The sequence below is a fragment of the Centroberyx affinis genome, unplaced genomic scaffold (assembly GCF_046629955.1).
Source record: "Centroberyx affinis isolate AG114_WGS23_722 - 3 ecotype Tasmania unplaced genomic scaffold, CSIRO-AGI_Caff_v1 ptg002281l_1, whole genome shotgun sequence".
In the NCBI taxonomy this organism is placed as follows: Eukaryota; Metazoa; Chordata; class Actinopteri; order Beryciformes; family Berycidae; genus Centroberyx; species Centroberyx affinis.
Window position 1 is genome coordinate 119,793 of NW_027280559.1, and position 13,308 is coordinate 133,100.

Genomic DNA, 13,308 nt, shown 5'->3' on the forward strand with positions numbered 1-13,308 from the left:
GGACTACCTGAACTACCTGGACTACCTGAACTACCTGGACTACCTGGACTACCTGAACTACCTGGACTACCTGAACTACCTGAACTACCTGGACTACCTGGACTACCTGGACTACCTGGACTACCCTGAACTACCCTGGACTACCTGGACTACCCTGGACTACTCTGGACTACCGGAACTACCCTGAACTACCCGGATTACCCTGAACTACCCTGGACTATCTTGGACTACCCTGAACTACACTGGACTACCTGGACTACCCTGAAATACCTGGACTACCCTGGACTACCTTGGACTATCCTGGACTACCCTGGACTACCCTGAACTACCCTGGACTACCTGGACTAACCTGAACTACCCTAAACTACCCTAGACTAGCTCAACTACCTGGACTACCCTGAATTACCCTGGACTACCATGAACTACCTTGGATTACCCTGAACTACCCTGGACTACCTTGGACTATCCTGAACTACCCTGGACTACCTGGACTACCCTGAACTACCCTGGACTACCTGGACTCCCTTGGGCTACCTGGACTAACCTGAACTACCCTGAACTACCTGGATTACCCTGAACTACCTTGGGCTACCTGGACTAACCTGAACTACCCTGGACTACTCTGGACTACCGGGACTACCCTGAACTACCCTGAACTACCTGGATTACCCTGAACTACCCATGACTATCTTGGACTACCCTGAACTACACTGGACTACCTGGACTACCCTGAAATACCTGGACTACCCTGGACTACCTTGGACTATCCTGGACTACTCTGGACTACCCTGAACTACCCTGGACTACCTGGACTAACCTGAACTACCCTAAACTACCCTAGACTAGCTCAACTACCTGGACTACCCTGAATTACCCTGGACTACCATGAACTACCTTGGATTACCCTGAACTACCCTGGACTACCTTGGACTATCCTGAACTACCCTGGACTACCTGGACTACCCTGAAGCTCCTGGACTACCCTGAACTACCCTGGACTACCTGGACCACCCTGGACTACCTGGACTACCCTTAACTACCCTGGACTACCCTGGACTACCCTGGACTACCCTGAACTACCCTGGATTACTCTGAACTACCCTGGACTACCTGGACTACCCTGGATTACCCTGGACTACCCTGAACTACTCTGGACTATCCTGGATTACCCTGGACTACCCTGAACTACTCTGGACTACCTGGACTATCCTGGACTACCCTGGACTACTCTGGACTACCTGGACTATCCTGGACTACCCTGGACTACTCTGGACTACCTGGACTATCCTGGACTACTCTGGACTACCTGGACTATCCTGGACTACCCTGGACTAACGCAGACTCTGCCTGATCTCAAATTGTTGCCAAATAAGGCTTTGTGTAATGTGCCCCAAGCTTTAGTTAGACACATACTGCAATGTGATGTAATTGGTCAATCAAGATCGATCAACCAATCAATCAATCAAGCTAGATCACAAGGTGAGTCAGTAAAATCCATACCACAACTAAACTGCTGCATTACGGAGAAAATACAAAATTCATATCAATTAATTTTCAGTTGTTTTTATTTAGTGCTAAAAAGAATGCAGGACAGTCCCATGTTGTATGATGTAGCACATGCCTCTGCCTTTTGTAATACTTGCAATATAATTTTACTAAAAGATAGAAAACATCTCATGAAGGTCTTCTTGGTTAGCAGGATTAAATAATCAAGAAAAATGGCACTCGTAGAATTCCAAATATGATAAGACATGGTATGAATGCAATAACACGAACATGATATGAAGTGAAATGATTTTTATAGAAGAATCTGATTAACACTCAATCTCTTTCTCATCCATCAGTGGAGAGGAGGAAAAAGGGTAAAAACTTTTCATGTTCATTCAGGTTTTCCAGGAAGAATGTTTGTCTTTCTAGCACTTCATAGATACATAGAAAACGTTGCCATTTCTCTGAACTCTGTAGTTACTAATGGGACACCACCTACCAATTCTGGTATTTTTCTTTCTTTGTTCTTTTTTTTTTAGTGAAAACTGCCATGCTCAGAGAAACAATCGAGACAATCAGCTCCTTTGTGGGCGGGACTAAAGTTTGAACCATTTGTGCAACAGTTTTTCATATGGATTTCGGAAGAATAATATTTGTTGAAATCACCCCCTTAACCAACATACTGTCTTATACTCAAAGACAATATTTTTGTCAAAAACGACCAACATTCTTGGTGATGTTAGTAAATACACCCAGCATCAGTGTCACTGAAAATAACGCCAGAGCGGCTGGATTCGTCAAAATCAGCCCCCCCACACAGAAAAGAAATCTGTTTGGGAACCAAACAGACATTCAGGCTGAATATCAGGCCGGGCCTAGCCTCCTCTATTGATCAACCACTGCTGCATTGGCATAAAAGTCAAATTTGGAATCACTACTCCGTTAAATCACATGTTAAGATGGAGATATTTTTTTTGCAGTATACAAACACCTTGAAGGCAGTCCAACTGAGTCTCAATCTACCAACAGCCTGGTGAAATCCTGGCCTTTAATTGGCCCTCCTACTGAACAAGACACCACAATTAAACACATGATGGAAACAACATGACACCAGCCCCCCTACAGGATGATGTGTTCATGTTCTTCAGAGAAGGAGCCAGGACCGTCTCGGCTTTTCATCTGAGGAGATGGTTTCTTTTCACCGAGTGGGGAGAGGACCGGCTTAAGAGGGCTCGATTGTTCGATTTGCTTTGTTCTTTCAACAGTTCCTGGCCCAGAGAAGCCGAGGTCCAAACCTCCTATTGAGAAAGACTAACAGGAGAGCTTCAGTGTCACTGCAGGGGGCAGGACGGAAAAAGGCCTGGTCAGAGTGGTCAGGGTGTTTAGAGACTGTCCTGTACCCAGAAAGGCACAGGTTCAATCCCTGAAACAACCAATGTGTACATCAACAGCTGTGTGTCCTGTTGAAGTATTGTAAAGCAAGACACTGAACCCCTGCTTTACTCTATCCACGCTTCCACACTGCAATCACCAAGTCAGCGTCAGTCCATTCATCTGCTACAGAGCTGAGTGACCAAGGAAACTCAGCTGGTGAACTTTTCACCATCATTAGCGATCAAAAGCCAATCAGATTTCTAAATTTCCTTGTTTCCCTACCTATGTCTCATGAACAACAGTTCAAAATGGAGAAGTTGATTCCACCCATTCAACGCTTCCCAGTTCTCTACAGCTTTTTTTGGCTGGACCGCAACAGTGGGGCCACTGTCCTATAAAGGCGAATGTCTGTGACAGACTGACTGAGTGATGAAGTTACACCATTGGTCGGCTGTGGTACGTGGCACATCCATACACGGTCCAGCCATATACTAGGTTTTGACCTAGTCTTGTTTGAAAGATGACAGAATGTATCAAAACGAAGCTTGGAGAACGCTTGACCCATCATTGGGTTGATGGTAAGTTTTGAAGTCATTGAGTTTTTTCTTTTTCTTTTCCAAGTAATGCTACCTAATTAACGCTTGCTAGCTAGCTATGTTAACTCATCAAATGTAACGTTATGAAAGTCAATACCACAGGATTTGCCTGTTCAAAACTTTGTACTCTGAGTGTCTGGCCCTGCCCACAATCAGTCAGAACAGAATGACCCAACCAAGTTGATCACAATGTGCACGCACCGTAAGTTGCTCTGGGTAAGAGTTAGAAGGACTTCAGCTAAATGCATTATGTAGAATGGGCTGTGGTAATTACAGCAGTTTCAATGATTTTCTGAGCACTGGCTCATTCCAACAAGATATCCTTCATCTAATCTTGTTCACGTCAAACTGGTGCCTAATAACTGGCTTCCCCAACTTTTTCACAGTGGGACCCATAGTGACAAGTGTTAGTTTTCTTGGGCCCCAACAGGGAAGTTAGTTAGCTATCTTACAGATTAGTAAGCTACTAGCTAGCTACCTAAGCTAGCGTAATGTGAACCTACAGTATATCCCTGTGAATTGTTGAGATCGATTTGTTTTGAATGTGTTTTTCAGTGGAGAATATATGAAATGATAAATGTTTGTATGATGCATCTTGGTTCGCAACAGCAGCACAGAGCTGAGCTTGACTTGCTCTTCCAGGTATTGTTTCCCAACCCGAGTGTTCAAAACGTCCATCAGAATAAGGGCAGTAATTAAGGCTCCTAACAACTATTAATCATTTACTGGTGTTTACCATTCTGCTGTCTATTAAAGGCATCATGAGAACAATGTTGATCATCACTGCTCACAGGGAGTTCAGATCTCATTGTCTGGTCAGCTCAGTACATGAGATCCACCGCCCCGCTGTTCACGTCCGACTTTTTGGCTTCCTGGAAAGGAAACTGGATCCCTGCCAGGCGGATCAGCAGGATGTTGAGCCCGTGGAGGAGGAAGACGAGGAAGAGGAGCCAGAAGGATCGGTCGTAGTGCTCGGTGTGCGTCTGGTAGACGTAGGTCACATCGTTGAAGTTGGCGATCCGCTCGGACAGACGATAGAGCTTCACCTCCGACGCAAACAGAATCATCACCAGGCAACTGCACAGACCTGCAGGGCGAAAAATAGACTAACTATAAACCACTATTCAAAAAAGCATGTACCTGCACAAAGCACTTGGACAGTTTTTAACCTGTAATTCCAATTTGACTATGTATGCATGGACACTGAACAGGAGGAAAATTAGTGTTATGTATTAAGGCTTTGAAAACTATTATTGTCAAGGGCTGATGGGTAATGTAGTTGTGTTATATGACGGCTAATTGAAGTCTGTAAGATGCTCAGTGTGTGAGTTCTTTTGTCGTGCGCCATAGACATGACAGTCAGAGTATAGTCAGATCAAAGTAGTGTAAATCAAAGTAATAATTCACAACATTTTCCTCTAAATAACTGTCTGTCTGCTCTTTCCTGGGAAAAATCCTCTGCTGCACAGGAAGTGAGCAGCGATAGCCACCATGACTGAACAGACAGAGAAAAGAGTAACTCAAACTGCATCAACAGGAAATCCAAGCTCCGCCCACACCGTTTGATTGACAGGTGATCTGTGGGACGTGCAGTGCAGAAACACCACAGTGAGGCTGAGCAACAAAGATGGAGACTGAATAAATAAAACACGAGGATCTCCCAGATTATCGCTTTAAGTCCCAGTTGAAAGATGCTAGTTTTGTCTTGGCTCTGAAACCCGGTCTGAGCAGCGTTGGATTGGATGCACTGTGTTGAAATATCACAGGATTGTTGTTTCTGACTAAATACATCCGGCTGTTTCAGGTTGCATCTCTAAGTGTCCCGGCCCGGCCCCCTGGTTTCCTAACGGGGTTTTATTCCACACAGCTGGGACTCGTCTCTCCTGCCTGGTGCTGTGTTTCTGTAATTGCAGCTGTTATAAACAGAGCTGCTGCAGATACTGGCTGCTGTCCTGGTTCAGGTCGGCTGTTTGTATGCATCATTAATAACCTGCTCCAACTTGTACCAACCAATAAACCCTATTTCTACCTATCTGTCGTCTCCTGCCGTCCCCACATTGTCTCTGTCTCGCTCTCAATTAAATTAAATTAAATTAAATTAAATTCCGTTCAAAACACAGGAAGGATGTTGTACAAGAGGCCAGCTGTTTTCCAGCAGTTTAGCCCCCCCTGCTGGACATTCTTGCTAGACTACTGACTTTGTCCTACTATAAACTGAGGAAAACTGTCCTTCTGTCTGTCTGCCTGCATCCATTTTACTCCTCAATGGGTCGGCCAATCAATCTGAAACTGCACCTGGGCATTGAGCAGTGGCATAGGCAGGGATTGACAAAGCAGATTTTTCCATTTTCCCAAATTTACGCTATTTATGCACATTTTTGGCGAGTCTGTTGTGGCGCGCGGATCCCCGGGTCTGGACTAGTGAACAGTTAATTGGTAGAACTTTATTTGCTGGGGAAGTGTCAGTCATTCATCCCCCCAGTTCTCTGGCCTATCAGTGCGCTCAATGTGCGGGACTTTGAACTTCGGCCATTCTGTTACTTATTTCTGTTCAGTTTGCTCTCCTCCATCCTCAGGGGCGGATGTTTCCCCACGTTGCCCGTTGGCTTGTGATTTGATGCTGTTCCCTGTGGAGTCTGATGTAACCACACACATCTTTGAAAGTTCGGATCATCAAGTGTTGTTGCCCTTTGTATTATTTTGGTTGCCATTTGGTGGAATAAATTTTTCATTGATTGGACATGAATGAGTTCTGACCGGACTATCTTACGCACCGGGTTAACAAACAATTCTGGTTATCTCCACTCACATACAGATGTGTTTGCCAAAGCACCACTTTAGGTAATATCATGGTTGTAGTAATACTAGTAGTACTAGCATTAGTAGTAGTTGGGTTAGTACTTTCTAGTCGTAATAGCTGCACTAGTAGCAGCATTAATAGTAATACCAGTAGCAGTACTAGTACTAGTACTGGTACTAGTAGCAGTATAAGTATTATTATTATTATTATTATTGTTGTTATTTGTAGTAGTAATAGCAGTGTTATTAGTAGTACAGAGATGTAATTGTGTGTTTCTCACAGCAGATGAAGTTCCAGAGGTAAAGTCCCATGGGGCCTTGCAGCGTCTCGTAGGGGCGGCCGAAGGCGTTGAAGAAGAAGAAGCCGGTGGCCACAGAGGAGAAGAGGATCAAGACACCACAGAAGAAGATGACAGTGACATGGAGGCCTGCTGGGATAGCGTCCATCAGGTCAGGGAAGACTGAGAGAGAGAGAGAGAGAGAGAGAGAGACTATCACAATGTGTTGTGGTAATTATTTCTATACTGCATTGTTGGCAGTGTTGGGTGGTACTGTGTTACAGAAACAACATCACACCACCAGTCAAAAGTTTGGACACACACACGTTTATTTATTTTTACTATTTTCCACATTTTAGAATAACAGTAAAGACTCAAAAACATGAAATAACAAAAAAAGTGTTAAATCCAAACTATCTTATATTTTAGATTCTTTGCCTTGATGGAAAGGCAAAGGCTTTGGAAAGACTTCACTATTTATATTTGTCTAAGAAACTCATTTCAAGCATTTAAGCAGAACCCTGTTGATCAGAATGACAACAAGAGAATGAAAGACAGAACATTCAGTCAGGAGTCCAGACTGTGGACTGGTAGTGTACGTTTCCCAGTAAGGAGTAGTATAACAAATTACTATTTCAGTTTCGGCAATAATGCAGTCACAAAATAAGTTGAATTAAATCCCAAAAACGAAATCCCGACCCCAATCCGCTGATTTGTTTTTCATCATAATTATTCGTCATCCACACTCACACTGAGCTGCTGACAGGAGAAATGATAGAAAAGTTTCTTTGTCTGGTGGAAGTTTTCCCTCGACTTTGATTTCCTCAGTAAAAAGACGACAGGAACGTCGAACATCGACGCTGTTTGGTTTCCTGATCGTTCAGGTGAGCAAACTGACTGAAGTGACTTTAGAAGAAGAGAGGAGGAGGAGGAACGACTGGAGGAACTAAACACTGCTTCGTCCCCCACCAAAGGGGGGACTATGGATCGGTCTCCGTTCGTTAGTTAGTTAGTTCGTTACTTAGTCACACTGTAATGTTGACTTTGTGCCTCTAGGGGGCGGCATTGACAATGAATGGGGACTCAGTGGTAAAGCAGGTCATACAGTTAAAGTTATCATACAGTGTGGGGGACAGTGAATGGGGACTCAATGGTAAAGCAACACAGTTAAAGTTATCATAGGTAGCATAAGAGTCTCCACACGCTACACACTTGGAGACATCAGACTGGGTTGATGTGTTGAAGTGAGAGTCAAACCTCTAACCACAAGACACTGTAGTTATTGTCCAGTTGTTGGACTGTTGTTCTGTTATTGCATCATCACTGCACTACCACTGTGCCTCAGTGTTCACTACTGATATCATATTACCACTTACCTACTGTGCAATACCATATATCACTTATCATTTAGCATTTATATTATTCATAACACTCACGCTCCTGCTGTTGTATGTTATATGGTATATTGTATTATAAATTGTATTGTAGTGTACATTGTGTAATGTACGGATTGTATTTACTGCGTATTGTAGTTCTTATATTTTGTACTGTATTGAGTAAAAACAGGACAATTACAGTTACTACATTTCAAGATATAACTTGTAAGCCTAATTCTGAGGAGAGTAGGCAACAGAAATATATGGTCAATCTGTCCTTTCATTGTCCCATACCAAAATGCAAATACAATTTCATTAATATTTCAAGTTCACTCAGCAATCACTGACTGACCCAAGGGAGGAACTACATCACTGGTGGGACAACATGTACTATTTGCTTGTTAGTTTTGCATATGTGCATAGATCAACTCAGATCAAGTCTAGTTAAAATATTAGTGACATTTCCCTCTCTCTCTCTGTCTGTCCTGCTCCTCTCTCTCTCTCTCTTTCTCTCTCTCTCTCTCTCTCTCTCTCTCTCTCTCCCTCTCTCTCTCTCTCTCTCTTTAACAGTGATCCAACCTCTATCAGTTCATGAAGCTTCTCTCTCTGTTCTGAACAGCTGGAGTCTGGTGGCTCTTTCCTGGGAAAAATCCACCACAGCAAAATGAAAAAAACAACAACAACAACAACAACAACAAAACATCACAGCAATGAGCACAAAAATAAAAAATGAGGACCTCGCAGATTAGCACTTTAAATTGATTTATAAAGCACTTTCAATGAACACCTTAGTCACAAAGAGCAGCAAAGGACATAAATACAGGTAAAAACAAGAGACCGGGCATTACAGATATTAAGATATGGGGCCAGAGCTTGTGTGTGTGTATGTGTATGTACGTGTGTGTATGTGTATATGTGTGTATGTGTGTGTGCGCGTGTGGCCTACACATGCATTTGTGCATCCTTTAGCATGGGGGTGAGCATTCATGAGTCGCAGCACAGCACAGCGGCTGGTGGGGAACAAAGAGAGGAACAAACAGGTTTTGTTCTCCTGCCAGTCAGGCAGAAAGACATTTGGACAAACATCCAGAGCTCGTTAGCGGAGGACGGCTGGTCCGGCTCCCTCTTTTCCCATCCAGTCTCCAGTCTCCAGTCTCCAGTTTCCAGAGGCCTCCAAACCCAAAGCAAACGCCCCTCTGAACCCGTCAGACAAAACACATGATGACTTTAATTCTGAAACACCATTTATCCATTTTGGAAAAAAAATCCTTACCTGAAGTTATTATGGAGGATCCTGTAAAGGTGTTGCTTTGGTGTTTACAAAAATGTTCCCGTCATCATACATGCTACAGCCCCCAATTCTCCAACTTGCTGTTACATCCAAACACATCATCCAATCACCGATTAAACTGGTTTCTTGATGCTGCAAAAATCCCCTTTATAGGACTTGGAATCAAGTCTCTATCTCCGTTAGTTTCACAGTTTCTGCTAAAAAATGATGATTGGTTAATGACAGAAATCAAAGCCAGTTGATCCTTGGTCCAAAGACGAGATTTCATGGAAAGTCGTTCGTAAGTTTTTAAGATATCCTGCTGACAGACAGAACCTGTTGGTGGAGGAAGTGTTTTAAAATGTGACACTGTGACAATAAGTTATTCCTTATTATTCAGTTTTCATGATTTTCTTTTCAACTCTCCTCTGTCTCAGGATCAGATTAATGTTCTTCATGTTCTGCAGATAAATGTAGTTTAGTCCAAGTTGAATTGAATGAGTTAAACTGAACAAATGTCGTCACAATCCTGGCTCCTGATTGGCCGACAGCAGCGGCTTCTTGAATTCAAATGAGGTAAACCTGCTGAGTGGAGGCTTTCAGATGTAGGTAATAATAATAATAATGATAATAATAATAATAATTTTATTTATATAGCACTTTTCAAAAGAAGATTACAAAGTGCTTTACAGAACAAGATACAAACAGTTCAAAACTGTCATAAAACATGAGAATAAAAGTTGGACTAAAGGCAGTAAAAAGTGTTAAAATAAGAGAATAAGACAGGGATAAAAGGGAAAATAAAATAATAAAAACAAGATATAAAACAGTAAAAGAGAAGGAATAAAAGCCACACTAAGAAAATGCCTTTACATAAAAGTAAGTTTTAAGGAGAGACTTAAAAGATGATGCTGATTTACAGCCTGAGAGCCTCGGGGACCTTTAAAGGAATAGTTCACCCAAAAATGAAAATCCTGTCATCATCTCCTCCCCATCATGCCAAATGAAACACAGGTGAAGTTTGTTAGTCCATATAACACACAGGGAGGCTGCAGCACAACTTGGTAGCAGCCTTCTCCAAAACAGCTGAAGTCAATGGGGACCTGTTCTTTAGAGCTCCAAAACAAAAACAGACAAACAATCACACTGTGAATAGAAAGACCTAGACACCATTATTTGTTGCAGATCAATCAGCTGTAGTTCAGATTTGCACTAAATGATGGTGTAAATATACTGTAGGTCTTTGTGGAACTCTGAAGAACTGGTCCCCACTGACTTCAGGTGTTTTGGAGAAGGCTGCTATGGAGTTGTGCTGCAGCCTCCCTGTGTGTTATATGGACAAACTTCACCTGAGTTTCACCTGGCATGAGGGGGAGGAGATGAGGACAGAGTTTTAATTTTTGGGTGAACTATTCCTTTAAGCTCCAACATCTGTGGTTGCAACCCGGTCAGTTCGTGAAATATTGTCATGAAAATGTAATCATTTGATTTGTGTACATGGACACGATTTTGCCATCGTGAAATGAACACGACCTAAAAAACTTGCCTCCACCACGACCTGAGTTACGTTCCTCCACCACGAATTTGAAAACGTACGTTTTGGCAAATAAAACTACTTCTGTTACGGTTATGGTTAGGCAATGGCAATGGTTGTGACTTTTGCCCTGTCTAAGTTTTGTATTTCTTTGTGTGTTTCCCTGTCTAGTTCTTTTAGTTCTTCGTGTACCCATGTTTCCTGTCTGCCCCAGCTGTGTCTAATTTGTAATCACCCCCCATGTGTATATTAGTCTTGTTCCCCAGTCAGTCTTGGTCGGTTCATTGTTCTGTTACTGGTGTTATGTTTGTGTAGAGCTCTTGTTTTTGGATTTCCTGTGTCACTATCTGTTCAATTAAACACCCAGTCTTGGGGTTTGATCACAACCTGCCTCGCTGTCCTGCGTTTGGGTCCTCACCACACCTTCCCGTGACAGGCAACTAAAACAACTAGGTTAAGGTTAGAGAAATGGTTTGGTCATGGTTAAATAAGAAAAACGCTCGTTAAAAATTTACGATTGAAATGTGACTTTGAACACCCTGGGAATCGAATCCGGAGTATTCGCCCGTCCTCCACCCCGACCACAACTCCCCGACTGGCCACCGTTTTATTTCAATGTCAAACTACTTCCTGAGTCCCGACTGACAGCATAAAAAAAAAAAAAAAAAAAAAAAGTGTTGCATGCAGGCACGAAAGATACTTCCAATTGAAATACATTAGTTTGAAAGTCGTGCCGAGTGTCACGAAAAAAATGGAAAAATCGCGTCCATGTACACGAATCAATAGATTACATGTCGCGACTATAAAATCTCCTCAGCGTGTCGTTGCTGTTCACACTTTAGAGTCCAATTACTTCTGACAGTGCAGCCATTTCCCAACCAGTCAGGCGTTTAGCGGCTGATGAACCATCCTTCCCTCCTGGACGCACCAACACGCCTCAACACTCCTACTGTGTAAACATTTCTACATACTGAATGTGCACTTCTTATTTTCCTCAGGAACACCCACCAAGCCCCTTGAGGGTTATTCTGCATGTGATGTGTAATACTCTTGTCATTTAGTATTTATCAGTGTGATAATAAAACCAATCAACCACGCACTAAAACACTAAAAAAGACGCACGGTTTGGGATCACACACACACACACACACACTTTCCAACACAACATATGGTAATAACATTATAAATCCGATTTGGAGAAAGGAATTGTTATCTCATCTTCATCCCTCAAAACGTAAAAAAAAAATCACGATGAAACTCATTCACATGTCACTATTCTGTAAGTATGGGACTCAAGGCAGACAATGTGTTCAATCACGTTTAATAGTGAATTTAATTCTCTAGCCGGCAGTCACATCTTTCCAAAGTGTGACGTGTCCTTTGCACGGGGTGTATCGGGCTGTCAGTGAGTGGAGCTTTATCTTTTTTATTTTAACATGTTGAGTGATGGTTACATGAATACAGCAGCCCACGTATTTCCCAAACTGTGTTGAAAATGGCACATCCTTAAGTCATATAATGTTATAAAGGGTGTTAGTCTCTTAAATAGTAATCTTGTTTTTGTTGGGCTGAAGACATAAGCTATATTTAAATTAGAAGATTTAATTATTCATGATGTTATTGTGACTGCGGGTTGCATTCTAAGTTGCTTTGAATAATTTATGTGCAGGTGAGATAACAAGATGTCTCGGTCAATTACCTTGTTGAAAAATCACTATGACAGTCCTATAGGGGAGTCTTAGGGACCCATAGTGTGTCTGGTCCAGTGAGTTTATACTGTGACATACTTTTATCTCCTGTAGTAAAACATTCTTATAGTATTCCTATTATATTCCTATAGAGACTTACAGAGGGTTTGTGGTACTCAACTGTGAGTTTATAGTGAATATATAGTTTATGTATATCATAGTTTTTAGTTTATAGTTTACTTTATCTCCTGTGGTTTCACTGTAATATTCCTATAATATTCCTGGAGGAGCTAATAGTGTGTTTATAAGGCTCAATATTCAATTTATAGCGACTTTATCCTAGTTCGTATTTTTTTGAATCTCCTATGATTAATATCAGTAGCTTATAACAGGCTATTCCTACAGGATGTTATGTATAAAATAATGAACACTTACAGGAGAACCTGTAGGGTCTTCCTCCCAGGCCGCACTGCCTCACTCTCTGTCCGTGGAAAAGCCCGTAACTCACTTTCCCCAGGAATTTGTCCAGCTCGGGTCCGGAGGCGTTGACCAGCTCTGCACCGGTTCGGCACAGCACGGTCCCGCTGACCCAGAACGGCAGTCCGGTGGCCACCGCGGCCGTCAGGACGCAGGAGAAGCCAAACACACCGGAGATGGAAAATATCACCCTCTTCTGTCGGCTCGGCATGGCGGCTGGGCTAGGCTGCAAGACCCGAGGACCGCTGCTCAGAGGGAGACATGGCCGCGCCCGCTAATTAATGAGTTAATTAATACCCTTAATTAATAAGCTGTGCATTATCAGCATGATGACACATCAGTCCTGTACGCTATAGGCTATAAGGCTGATAGAAGAATCTGTCGCCGATCTACTGTGTTGGCTGCATATTAAATTACACTACAAGCTC

General features: G+C 42.6%; 1 protein-coding gene across 2 annotated transcripts; it reads right to left on the minus strand.

Moving 5' to 3' along the window:
• Positions 1-4,279: 4,279 nt before the first annotated feature.
• Positions 4,280-13,091, minus strand: clrn1 (clarin 1). Of its 2 annotated transcripts, XM_071532927.1 has the most exons (4): positions 12,839-13,091; positions 6,539-6,718; positions 5,370-5,389; positions 4,280-4,564 (listed from the first exon to the last, which is right to left on the minus strand). In XM_071532927.1, the coding sequence occupies exons 1-4, from the start codon at positions 13,089-13,091 to the stop codon at positions 4,280-4,282; spliced, it is 738 nt and encodes a 245-aa protein (XP_071389028.1). The 2 variants fall into 2 exon arrangements, with proteins under 2 accessions (XP_071389028.1, XP_071389029.1); XM_071532928.1 differs by lacking the exon at positions 5,370-5,389 and having other exon boundaries at positions 4,280-4,545.
• Positions 13,092-13,308: the final 217 nt, after the last annotated feature.